At 36.9% G+C, this 14,444-nt stretch overlaps 1 protein-coding gene across 1 annotated transcript in view; it reads left to right on the forward strand.

Annotated features, from left to right (window-relative positions):
• The window catches only part of LOC121592937 (potassium channel subfamily K member 18), a 50,194-nt gene that overhangs the window by 17,102 nt on the left and 18,648 nt on the right, over positions 1 to 14,444 (forward strand). The window contains exons 2-3 of the mRNA XM_041914874.1: positions 13,095 to 13,242; positions 13,589 to 13,737. Of these exons, the coding sequence (XP_041770808.1) occupies positions 13,095 to 13,242; positions 13,589 to 13,737 (297 nt within the window). The remainder of the gene's footprint in view (positions 1 to 13,094; positions 13,243 to 13,588; positions 13,738 to 14,444) is intronic.

Here is a 14,444-nt window from a genome sequence, read left to right on the forward strand (position 1 = left end):
TATGGGATACAATTATTTTTATGAGTGCATTCGAAAGATCGTTCAAAATAAATAAAAGTCAGAAATCTTCAATGGTTTGTCACGGCGGCAAGCGGAATAACACACCTTTTTCGATTGCGATGGGACAAAAATAGTCCCATCGGCGGTTCTAGTGTTAAGCCTGTTTTAAGCCTGCACTTTAAGCTTCCAGCAACTCGAAAAACGCTAACAATCTGCTCGAAAATGTCACTACAGTCGTCAACTCGTACGACTTAACAACATGCCCGTCATGGGTTCAAGCCCCAAATAGACCGTGTCGCCATACGTAGGACTGACTATCCTGCTATGGGGGGAAATCAATAAGTCACTGAAAGCCAACCCCACAAGTGGATAGGCAGGCCTTGACCGGCATCGGTTGTTGAGCCAAAGAAGAAGAAGAAGAAGAAGTTTTAGCAGTTAGAATTAGAGCACTCCGAAAACAGTTCGAACAGCGCAAATTGTAGCTTGATAAAAAACATAAAATGATATATTTTTCCTTGCAAAATCCACAAAAAGGCCGTTATTAATCATGGCAGCGCGGCTATTCAATGACTAGCAGTTTTAAATCTATATATATACAGTGGAGCGCCGTTTTTACGGACTGATCGGGACCTCGCCTAGGTACTCGAAAAACACGGATACTAATACTATGTTGGGTAAAAGCAGGTTTACTAGGTCAGCTAAAGCATATATCGGAGAGTACCTATATATGGCATATGGGTCCAATAAACTCCGTGGTAAACCAAAACCTCTGTGGTATCCAAAGGGATGATTGCCATAGCAGATCTTAATTTCCTTCGGTTATTACGACCGATAAAAAAATTGAAACTCTGGTATACAATTCGTTGTAATCATTGTTTTTGTACTCCTCGGATTGCATATTCTTCTTTTTTTAATTAAAACGAGACATCAATTTTATCCCGCGTGGAACCGGGTAAATAATCTAGTATATATATATATATATATATATATATATATATATATATATATATATATATATATATATATATATATATATATATATATATATATATATATATATATATATATATATATATATATATATATATATATATATATATATATATATATATATATATATATATATATATATATATATATATATATATATATATATATATATATATATATATATATATATATATATATATATATATATATCATCCTCTTTCGTATCATCCCAGTTAGAGTCAATTAAACAAGTTGATACTTTATATACTGACTTCAAATCTGCATTTGATCGTATTCCTGATTCGCCCTCCGCACTGTGCGCGCACTTCGCACAGTGCGCGCACTCCGCACTTTTCGCACAGTGCGAGCACAATCCGCACGGTGCGCGCACTTTTCGCACAGTGCGTGCCCATATAACAATGGGGAATTATTTCTATGGCAAACGGGGTGTGAGGTAGCGAGAAACAGGTTGCGGCGAGCGAGAAGCTCTATTAATTCAGAGAGAGAGAGGAATGAAATAAAGGGGAAGCGAAGAGCAACACATAAGGAGAGCGAGAATGCCATGGCGAAGAGTAACAAAGGATGAGGAAGAAATAGAAGAAAGTAAGAGGTGTCGCCAAAACGCGGGTGAGAAGCTATGGAGGAAGCAAACAGCAGCACATACGGAGAGCGAGGATGCTATAATGAGCGGTGACAAAGAAAGAGAAAGAGTGATATAAAACAAGGAGCGTGACAACACATGGAGAGAGTGTAGCTAACGGGGTAAGAGAAGAGCCACACATATGAAGAGCAAGAATATTTGCGCTTGTTATAGCTTGCTCAATTTTCATACATGCCGCTCTTATTAAAAAGCCGGTAGGTTTTCGCTGATGATCATTTGAATCAATCAAAAAACTTTTTGCGCAACGGTACCGTTTGTATTTACGACCGTTTGTACGTAAAATCCGAAAGTTTGAATGACTACCTTTGCCCATCGACGCATTCGCCTGGAACCGTCCGAAGCCATCCGCAGCCGTCACGAGCTGTTTAGAATCGGCTTTGGATAGATCCGACGAATACGACGGCGCAAGTTACCGACTAACGCAACCGGACAGTCCTGGTCGGCTACAACAGATGACACCAAACATTATCGTGATTGCATCTACCTTTCACAACTTGCGATTATTGTGGAGTAATTCGGCAGCGATTCCGGTGTTTTTCAAATTTATCCATCGCTAGTAGCTTGGCCCTAAACGGCCACACTTATGATTCTCAGATGGAGAAGAAAATAAAGACAAATTGACATGCGAGCGTGCTAGGGTTTTTCTTCTCGAGACCTTCTAGCGAAATCAAAGAATCCTTTCGATCTCCAAGACTCGCTCGGCCACTTATTTTGCGTAGAGCTTGATGGCAACAAACAAGAACACATTGAAGAGTATTTTATTCACTCATAGCGTAGGCAGGTACGTGCAACCAAGATAGCCGAAAACATTGACGGTGGATCCAACGCAACGCCGGTAAAGTATAAAAACCTAAATGATTACGCTCTTCCTCGAATATTCTCTTCAATCACAGCAAAGAAACGCAGCGACAAAAAAAAACGTGCGAGAGAAACGAAGATCCGCCCTCAGATTAAAAGCCACAACGCACCAAGAACAGCTGAGCACAATACACACATAAATACAAATACAGAGCGAACAGAGCGGATACAGGTACAAGCCACGCACGGCCGTGGCCCCACCCCCACCCCACGGGTCGGAGTCGCTTATGCTTTCTTGCACCTACCGGAGTCGTTGCACCTACTTGCACCTTCCGGGTCGACCCGAACGACTCCGGGTCGCTTACGGATGGCTCCGACCCGATAGGTTCGGGTCGACCCGCCCATCACTAGCGCATAGCTCACTTTGTAGGGGAAAGCGGGTTAAAATGGGCATGTTAAGCAGTTTACTGCATATTCCTTTGATTATGCCACAAAACACTATGTTTCTTTCATTATTGCATGCATCTGTAACGTCCGGACTAATATCGCCCACTGTGCACTCATCCCGAACCCCAAACGCAGCGGTATATACGCATTATACCTTGACCGCTGGAGCACCCGGTGTGCTAGATGAACTGTCATAGAATAAAGCTCTCTTCTTGGCGCGACATTGAACTGAGCAGGCGTAAGCCACTGACTTCTGTGTATAATTAATTGTGTGCTCTTCCGAATTGTGCTAAATATTATTAAAACGGCCAATTAACCTTCCGCCACCCGTAAAACGCTTGGTCGTTACACATCCTACATTTATCTATAGATTAAAATTGCCACATATAATGAAAACAACTTAAAAACATGAAAATAATGTAAAAAAAATTGATGTTTTACGAGAAGGTTTTTTGACACGCGGGGTAAAATGGGCATAACCCTGGGGCAAAATGGGCATATGTAAACAAACTGTGACACGTCAAAACACTGGGGCAAAATGAGCCACAACAACTGCGCTTAGGTAATGGTCTATGCTTTTGTGCACGTTTCGTGAAATGTATTTTCGTTCTATCTTTTGTTTTGCTGGTCAGAAAAGCCCTTAAAATTCTTACAAAAATATGTTATCAAAATTAAAATAGTTAAACGCCTGAATAATGATATCAGGCACAGATACAAAATATTCGATTTTGTAGATTTAAACGTGTTTAAATCTACAAAATCGAATATTTTGTATCTGTGCCTGATATCATTATTGAGGCGACAAATACAACACCATAGCCTCACCAAGCGCCGTATGTCAAAAGCATCTGCCCATTTTGCCCCACGTGAAGCATTTTTGTATTTTTTGTTATGTTAATAAAAATACGCCTCCAATCGCCTCGCTTTCTTCAGACAATTTGTATAGAAAAATCATATCTTAAAAAATAAATCATGTACAACTTCAACGCATCCCTGTGACACTGGTTAGAGCTTATTTTCGAAGTGGCAAAAATTACATCAATATGCTACTAAACCTTATTTTGCATTGTTCTTGGTTATTTGTTATGTAAGGGTTATGAAAGTTACATGGTGTTCATAGAACACTCTAATGAATACATTTTGAGCATTGGAAAGTATCTTTGTAGTCAAATAATGCTTAACTGTTTGGTGCCCATTTTGCCCCACATGCCCATTTTGCCCCGCTTTCCCCTACGAGTAATTGATTGGAGACTGCGACCGACTAAACGAAATGACGTTACACTTATCAGGACATAATGTGAGGGAATTACTAGAACACCAAGACGAAAAACGATCAAGAATATTTTGTAGGGAAATACAATCACTAGGAGACGAAACTGGGAGAAAGATTCTGAGGTCGTCTGCGTAGCAGATGAAACACTCAGGAGGGAGGGCGGTACGGACATCATTAATAAAAATTATGAACAGCAAAGGACTTAGGACACTACCTTGCGGTACGCCTGCACTACATGAAAAGGGAGTCGAAAACATATCATTAAATTTAACACTATAGGAACGACCACATAGAAAAGAACGTAACCAAGATACAAAAAGATTATTGACGTCAAGTTGTGAAATTTTATTTAGAAGTAAGGAATGAGGAATACGATCAAATGCAGATTTGAAGTCAGTATAAATAGTATCAACTTGTTTAACTGACTCTAACTGGGATGATACGAAAGAGGTGAAGGACATAAGGTTAGTTGTTGTAGAACGGTTAGGAAAAAAGCCATGTTGCTCAGGGATAATAGTAGAAGAGGTGAGTTTAAACACATAGGTATGGATAATATGCTCAAATACCTTGGTTATTACGCATTGTATTGAGATGCCACGGTAATTGGAAATGACAGACGGGTTACCTTTTTTGTGTATGGGAACTAGCCATGCTCGCTTCCACAATAAAGGGAATGAAGACGAGGATAGGTTAAACAATTTCACCAATAGAGGGACGAACAGAGAAGGTGACTTTTTTAAAACCGAGGCTGATATTCCATCCGGTACAGGGGAGAAGGATGGCTTAAGTTTTTTAAGAGCTTCAGAGACTATATTAACATTGACAATATCCTCAGCCCATACGACGGAGTTTAAACCAGGCCATATGCCCTCAGACTCTGTCAAAGGTTGACTCTCCGGTCTAGACAGACCATTGGCGAAATGCTCAGCGAATAGGGAACAGGTGTCAGCAGGATTGTCCGTAGTGACCGAACCGGGCGACATGGAAGTAGGAAGGGAAGAGGGATTACGACGCTTCTTGGCATAAGGCCAAAAAAGTTTAGGATTACGGTATAACATGCATTGAAGCCTTCCAAGATACAACCTATAACTGGCCCGATTATAAATACGAAAAGCAGAAGCGGCATATTCGAATACTCTACGATTATACTCAGAAGGAGTTGAACCGAGTTTTTTGAGGGCACGTGTCCTATCCGCCTTTAATGACCGCAATGTAGCATCGTACCAAGGAAGGCGAGAGGAGAGTTTAGAACGAGGACAACATAAAAGGAGAGCTGCCTTAACAATATTATTAAATTGCTCCATCGCTACGTCCACAGTGGGAGAATCGGTTCTAATGTCGAAAAAAATCCAATCAGAGTTGGCTATGATTTCCCTAAGTTCATTTTCCGAAAATTTAACTCAGATTTGTTATCTCTAACATTATTACCATTATGCGGTAAAGGAACATTTACTACGAATTCAAGAGGTGGGTGATAATGATCTAATTTAAGAATAGGGTCAAGACTACAGGAAACTGGTGAACTCTGGAACTGGTGAACTGGTGAACTGATGAATATGTCACTAACTCATTAACAAAAACTGAATCTAGTTGCCTCCGAAAAATATTTACGACCCCTGAAAGTTGACGCAGATTGAATTCAGCTAATCCGTCTATAAAGTAGGTGCGAAATAATCCTCATTTTGAGACCACCATAGTCCAGGTTGATTAAAATCACCGCATAAGACAAACAAATCCCCCTACCCGCAAATTTCCGTTAAATGCCTTCTAATCGCCTTGTAATCGCCGGCGAATTGAAGGCGATCAGCAGTGCATTTAGCAGTAATTAAATGCCTTTGAAATATGTCAATGAAAAATTTCGCTTTTAATTTGAAATTTGAAATTGCAACTGTCAAAAGAAAACCTTACAAGCGTCTTCAGCACTGCACTGTTGTAGTGTTCCCAGATATGAGCGTGAGATTCGATAGCACGATTTACGTGTTATGATCTCTTGCGTTAAGCTCTGAGCTATTTCACTTTATTAAAGATGGTCTACATTATTCGGTTGTTAAAGACCAACTCATTGAAAGGTGATAATATACCAAACTCATTTCGATAACTAAAATAAAAGGAAAAATGAGATACATATTTCTCCCATCCTGATAATGAACGGTGAACATAGTGTAATTATTATGTTTTTTTAAAAAGGTATTATTTTAATTTCGCTTCACATAAATTTTGTTTAAAGTAATTATAGTAAGAAAAAAATAATTTAAAAAGAAATAAACGCAGAAAAAAGATCATAAAAATCTGGATTTGAACACACGCTTTCTCGGTTCGGAACCAAAAGCGTTGTCACTGCTCTATTTGGCAGTTACATTGGTACAGGTGCAAATTCAGTATATAAACAAGCTAAGATGGCGGTAAGCTATCTGTTCTCCTTGAATCAAAAAGTTGAAAGATTTCGAAGAGAACCCGTTACAGCCGTGAAAGTTTCGGTTGAAATCCTTATTCGCCTTCTAAGGCGACTAAGGCCTTAAATGCCTTCTGAATGCCTTCAAAGCCGTTTAATGCTGGTAGGGCCCTATCTTTCATGCGAGATTGTATTGATGTAATTGTATGCAACAATGAGTCTAACGTGTTAGTGTTCGAGCTTAGGTTTGGGGGTAGATACACACCACCAACAAAGAGTGAGTGACCGTTCAGTTTAATTTGAATCCATAAAAGTTCTAACGAGCATTGGGATACTTCAATGTGCAGCGACAAGAGCGTAGCGGAACAGGCAATGAGTACACCACCGCCGCGAGAGCAGGTACTGTTAGCGCTTGAACGATCACAACGATAGACGGTATACTTTCGGTCACAGAAGAGAGATGAAGGAATCATGTCTCAGTTAGTATTACGACATCATAATTCGCAACTTCGAGAGAGATGCGAAGATCCGAAAGTTTGGTTTTCAGACCGCGAGTGTTTTGATAGTAAAATTTTAACGGAGATTTAGAGTGCGAGTGTGTAAGTAGTGTTGCTATTGCTGCTGTGATGATCAAAGAGGTGACGTCGAGACTGCAGTATTGTTGGTGGTGGCAGTAATGTTGTTGTTTGTTTTCATATGAATAGATACCACCGACAAACCGACGTGACACTTCGAACAAAATGACCTTCAAAAGTTGTCTCCTTATTTCAAATGAAAATGCGTTAAACACTAGCGCCATCTCTATAATGATTCGCTTACTACACTGACACAGAGAAGAAACTGCTAAATCCCCTTTTAGTTTTTCTTCGCAAATTCCAATGCGTATTGTTTTATGTGCTTCTCAAATCTTGCCTCACACTTGCTTCGCAATTTGTATTTAGAAAAGTTGTTTACATCGAAGCAGCAGCGAACAGAGCTTACTTTGACAGAAGTGATCGCCTCACTGGTAAATGACAGTACTTTCGTGTGGGACACTTTTGTAACGCCAGTGCACATTGGGCAAACGCCTGTATAAAAATCGAAAAACCAACTTCATCGTAGGTTAACACCATAATCATTTTCTCAAAATAGTTACTTAAACTTAGTTTAAACCAAAATATTTCACGTTTAAATCTTAAACTTACTGAGATATAGGCCATCAAAGTAAAAATTTTGTGTTTTTTGTCCTAAATTAGAGCTATTTTTCGACCGAACATAAACCATCATATTTTAATATATGATGGTTAGATTTTGATAATAAATGTGTTGTTGGAAAGGGTTTTTGTCATACTTTGATGATATGTCTGAATATTTTGCAAAAACTTATTTTTATAGTTGATAAATGATTGAAAACCAAACATCACTGTTGAACTTTAGGATATTTTCATGTTGAAGAGTGATTTTTTTTATGATTCGACTCGATTTCACTCGTGAGTCGTATACCATAGGAAAGATCAACATTTTTCCGACGTTTTGTCGTTGAAATTAGCTGCGACCATCCGCAACCCCGAAAATTATTAAACTTTTTCTTGAAAATAGCGCGAGCGATTTTGACGTGTTGTTGTATGAGCCATACACCACCAGTATCCAACTACCTGTCATAAACAGACATTTGAAACAAACAGACAAAAACCAAGCTGAAGAGAGGAAAAATAGTTTAACCTTTAAGTTGGCAACCGGATACCCGGGTATTTTTTTCAACTTCGAACTGCAATAACTTTTGATTCATTGCTTTTATTAACCTGAAATTTTCCATAGCCTCTCAACTTTTAATTTATGATTTTTTAGTGCATAAGTTGTAATTTTAAACCGCCTGTAAGTATTTTATTTTGAATTTTTTTAACTTTACCACGTAAGTTGGCAACCAGCATACCCGGGTATTCCATACATTTTGTATGGAGAATGACGTTTCTCTTTATCCTCTTTTCGTATTGTGCTTATTTTCGAGTCAAATTCAAGCGATTCCAAATTTCGATTTAACCGTTATTTTTATAATAAAATGAAAAAATTTAATGAATAAATGAAATGGAAGAGAATAGATGGTCGGCATTACTTGCTTACAGCATTAAAATAAAGAGAGCATTGTTTACCTTTGAAAATCGTTAATTTTTTGCATCAAAACGTGTGGAATACCCGGGTATGCCGGTTGCCAACTTACGTGTGTAAATCTGGTTGCCAACTCTACGGTTAAAATGGTCGTAAGATAGGAATCAGCTCTTTTCAAAAACCAACCATGAAAAACACAAGTTTTTTAGCACGTAATGCTTAAAATTTTCATTTTCTGTAAGAAACTTACTCCGCCTTCGTTTTAATTCCCAACAATTATTGTTGATGCTGTTAACTGATACGCAATAATGCAATGTTGTGAGCGATAATTATTAAGTTTTATTCGCTGTCTTGACGATTTTAGTATAGGACTACCCTGTATAGTAAGAGCAATTGTAGGGTAAACGTACCTATAGTGGTGCTAGTACCAATAGTGGTGGTATTGCACTAAAATGCGGTACATACGGCAAATTTAAAGTAATTAAGTTATTTAAGTTATTGTGAAATATTCTTTAGCCTTTTACAAAGGATTTAAAAGTTAAATGGGGCCATTCCGTTACTTAGTGACCGAAATATCCATTATTTTGTGAAATGTCTTAACATTTTTCCAAAATCCTTAGGATTTCATAACGAAACTCATTTTTCTGTTAACGTTCTAAACGACCACATAAGCACGCAATTACTAGTTTTTCAACATAACTGTTATGTAATCTTATTGTTTTACTAAAATTATTTGCCTTTTGACCATATTAATACATTTTTAAGTGTTTTTTACCATAGTGCCATTATAGGTACACAAAACAGGCATGTTCCTATAGTGGTAATAGTTATAAAATCAATAAATACAGGTCGTTTTAGAATTTTTCGAGGAAATTTTTGACATGTCGTACTGTTTTCACTAAAATAAGCAACATAAATGAGTTTTCTGTAGGTAATTTACCAAAAAAGAGGCCAAAAGAGGCTTATTTGGCTGAATGAAAAATTGACTTCAAATCAAGCACACTCTTCCCGGCGTGGGTTGACGACAGGTGTGAAGCAGTACTTTAGTCAATAGTTTCATCAATCAAATTTATTCATTTTTTACGATCAAATTACGCAAGTCATCAATATTATGGCAGTAGTCCTTGCTATTCATACGAAAGCAGCTTCGAAACTAAGTTTCATTGATATTATACATTGTTTTGGAGGTATCTTTGTTTACTACCACTATAGGAACACAATACGACGACTATAGGAACCATACCACCATTATAGGTACAAAGAAGCTGTCACATAAATATGTATTTTTTTCGTAAATTTGATGTGTTTCATGGTAAAACTGGTTGTGATTGCGAAGATAAAGCATATTACAATTGCTATGTGTTAAAATATTCAGAAATTGTCCTTCCTGACACTTTATATCCATTAAAACACATATGTAACACTACAAATTGCACTACTATTGGTACATTTACCCTATTAAATGAAGAAAAACTGCAATAGCATGAGGAATTGATTTTAATCCCGGCGTTTGTATGGCCATTGCCCACTGTGCAGTGTCACGTCGGTTTGTCGGTGTAGATACATCAGTGTTTGTGGTGACAGGTACAGTCAGTCCAAAAAGTATTCGTCTAGCTGAATATTTTTCAGAAAAAGGCATATTGTAGCCACACTAGGCATGAAACGGTAAAAGTAATGATGAGGCTCGATAGAAAAACTATCAATTAACATGTTTTGCGAGAAATTAAACATTTTAGTGGTTTTATAACAAAAATACACTTAAAAAACTAAAAAAAAAACACATTGAACATTCAAAAGCCGATGGAATAGGCGTTAATATTTCGAAATTATTTACAGTCAAATTCAATTAAGGTATGTGGGAAGTTGTTTTACTGGTAGATAATACTTTAACGAAAGTTTTATTATCTATAGAGGAATATAACCCAGGTTCGATAATTATATTTTCTGATAAATTTTTAAAAGTTGAAACACACCAATCACCATTTTGATCGGTTTCAATTGATATTGTCTGGTGGTAAATTTTTTTTGAGGAAAATAATTTTTCGAACCAAATTTTTGTTTCGTTGATAACTACGACATTGTTTTTGAAATCTGTGACGGTGTTTGTTTGACTCAAAAATTCAGTACCTATAATGCCGTCAAAAAAATCGTGAAATTCCATGATGTAATAAGTTTGTGCTGGTATGTTTGGGCCTAAAAGCTTACAAATAGCTTTTTCTTGAATAATTTTAGTACCAGAAATAAATAATTTAACAAAAAAAAATAAAATATTTTTTAATACTCACTTGTTCTGTTTTAATTGTGGTTCTGATAAAATCAGGCCTTATAATATTTTTATTTGCTCCTGTATCTATGAGCATACGGATTTGCCTGCTGCTTTTGCTGTTCTTCACTTTTATGTAAGGTAAAAAATTAGAACAGTATTTTATGTTATGCTGGTTGATGGCGAATTCAAGTGAAAATTTTGTTCACAATTTGCAGGGTTATCATCTTGAGAAGCAACCTCAAAATTATTAATCGTTTTTTTATTCAATGTGAGTCTGCTTCGCATTGAGTTATCCACTTCCATAAGTTGTGAATAAGGTTCCCTATTGATGTTTTGGTTTTGAGCAATATGCCTTTTTTGTGTGGTAGCGGTTCTATTATTTTGAAAGAAACTATTTTTTTGTTGGTTGGGTGGTTTCTGGACCATGCAGTCTGCTGTTTTTTCGTGTGATTTAAATTTACAAAGAAAAGCATAAGCCTCTTCAATGTCTTTGGGGCGGGCTGCCTGTATATGGCCAAAATACATTCCTTTCAATCTTGAGATAAAAGCAGCTAATCCATCTTCGTCAATAAATTGATTAATTACAGCTATAAGCTTGGGTCTGCTTTGCAATAGTTTTAATGCATTGAATTATTTCTTTTGTTTTTTGGTAGTACTTATGTATTGTCATTCCGTCGACCATTTTGTTTTGCCACAATTTATATTTATAAGTCGACAATTCCTGCCGATCCCCAAATGCATCAAAAAGAATTTCTTTTAATGATTCAAAATCGTTGATACTTCCGGCTAAACAAAGAATATCCCTAGCTTTTCCTTAGATTTTATTTATCACTGCCGTTAAGTTCATCTTAAAAACCTCATCAGTAACCCTACCTTTGAAAAGGTTAAGTGTTTCTTCTGTAGTGATGAGCCATTTGGATAATTGTTTGCGATTTCCGTCAAATGATGGCAATGCTTTTATAGGGTCGGGGATGCGAAAAAAAACTGGCTACATCGATATATGGTTGGCTTTGCTGGATGGACAAAACTGCATTTTTTTCATGCAAATCTGCTATCGTTTGGTTCATAATTCTTAGCTGCTCTGTTGGTTCCTTTTCTAAGGTGTTAATATTGAGTTGGTCTAAATTAGGGAGTGAACTGTCTTGTAAAAGTATATTCGAATATTCTCCTGATAATTCCGAATCTGCACTCTCTTCTGAAGCCGACAGATTTTTGAACAAAACGCTAAGCTCGATTCGAGGCTTTACGTTAGCTGAACTGTTCAGCTGCATGCGTGTCGATACAATTGTTATAGGCAGCGGCAACCGATGCCTCGTGCTCTTGCTATTCATACAATACACACAACGCACACTACTAACACTAAGTTCACTCGCGAATAAAACGAGGACGATTCTTCTTCTTTAATCTGTTGACCTATCTGGTAGTATCAATACAGATAGTTTACGACGATAAATTAAAAAATCGATCGCAAACTCACATGGACACAAATACACTGTAGTTATTTCAAGTCTATCTGTTAGTGCTTGAAACTAACCGAATACACATTCACTATGTGTTGGATGCATTATAAAGCGGGGCACATAGAACATAAAACTATGAAAAGATGAAACGTACTCACGTGCTTTGGATACAAAAAATCCGATGGTCCGGTTCCAGGTGTGTGCCGCGGGGCCCTCAAATCGAACAGCGGATGTAATCCTATAGCTGTTGATGATGAATGCGGGAACCACTTACGTAACGAGGATTAATTCGTTATTTGCCACTATTTTTGCACTATGGAGTCTACAGTGCCAATTAAGTTTTTATTTACAAAAAATAACCTAACTTATCCTAACATAACCTAAATCCTAACTCTTAATTATAAAAAAAGAAACAAAAACTATTTCGTCCTAGACGTCTGTACTGCTCGGCAGATAACGGAAAAAGAGGATTATCAGATCGTCACCGTCACAAAGCTGCCACTACAGCCACGCGTATCACCGTTATACCAGTACCAAGGTTAATAATGGTTATACCACATAATTTTAATAATTATGTATTACAATAATATATTGTATTTATTTATATATATTGCAGTTTCCTTACACTTCATTTAACCAAATCCAGTATTTTATAGAAAAAACCTATTTTCGTATGAGGAAGCAGCACACGGGCTCATCTATTATGTACATTTCAATTACAGGTGCGTTCATGTTCATCGCGATAGAAGGCAACGAAGCACTGGAGAGGTTTGCTCAAATACCGTTTAAAAGGAACGAAACTGCTATGAAATTGTGGCAAATATCCTGCTGTGAAGTGAATGTGTTCAACAAAAGTGTGTTCGAAGAAAAGTGAGTAATGTGACTTTTTTTATTTCATTGCCTTCGATTTCTTTTCTGTCTTCCTTTTTGGATACTCGCATCTTACGCACGTTAGCCATTGAAGGTAGAGCGCGCTCTTCGGATGAGTAAAACGTGTTTGTTGATGATAGACAGCGTCACCTGTAAAAGAGCCAATGTCCTCAAAGGGGCTCACATTCTATTCTAAATTGTAAAATAACACAAAATACGTAAATACTAGAAACATGTGCAATATATGGCGTTATGGTGGCATTAATACACACAGCATGTACGCATTCAAATATTCATCTACTAGACAGTACCACTGACAGAAAGGTGTATTCCTGTTTCGTTTTAGAGTAGGAAATGAAATACGTGCCTATCAAGAAAAAATAGTGCTCTGGGCTCGTCGTGGCTGGCAAGGCAGCGACATCACCTTGGAGAGCGAAACTCCCTGGAGTTTCTCTGGAGCATTTCTTTACTCATTAACAGTTATTACTACAATAGGTAAATAGTACATAATAAAGTTTATTCAATTTTTTCAGTAGCTTCGAGCTTAAATACCACCTGCATGTAATTGAAAATAAAAAGCTTTATTATTGGAATATTCTAATTTATTTTTAGACATCTAATGCAAATAATGTCTTCTATGTACAGTAAATCCATGTATAATGGGAGCCTAAAAATACACTTTACCTTTGCATAATGAGCTTAATTTGTTTAGATAATTTTTCGTAATACGGAAAACTAATTATGTGTTATAGTTAATTTCCATACAATATGTATGAAAAATAATACTATCGGTTCCAGGGCCAAAATCTTTATTTCGAAAATTCTCCAGCAGGTAGTTGGAACGAATTAATGGTTATAAACATCAAAACTTTCTCCTTTATGAACACGTAGTTAAAATAAAAAAAAAGTTTGCTAACAGTTTTCGTGGTATAAAAATGAATTTAAAAAAATTCGTTACTCGTTATGCAATATTTTGCTCGTCAAAGGGGTATTTGTATTAACATTCCGATTAGCTCGTTATGTTAATCACTCGTTAATGCCATTCGTTATGAAAGGTTCCACTTTACTTTGTACTTTTCACTTTGCAAATTTGATTTCGTATATCTACAAGATCACGCTATAATACAGTTTGTGTATTTTATAAGCGTACAGAAAATACACATCTAGCAAGAGATAATAAATTGGCTTTCACATGAAATTAA

Source organism: Anopheles merus, chromosome 2L (genome assembly GCF_017562075.2).
Source record: "Anopheles merus strain MAF chromosome 2L, AmerM5.1, whole genome shotgun sequence".
NCBI classification, from domain to species: domain Eukaryota; kingdom Metazoa; phylum Arthropoda; class Insecta; order Diptera; family Culicidae; genus Anopheles; species Anopheles merus.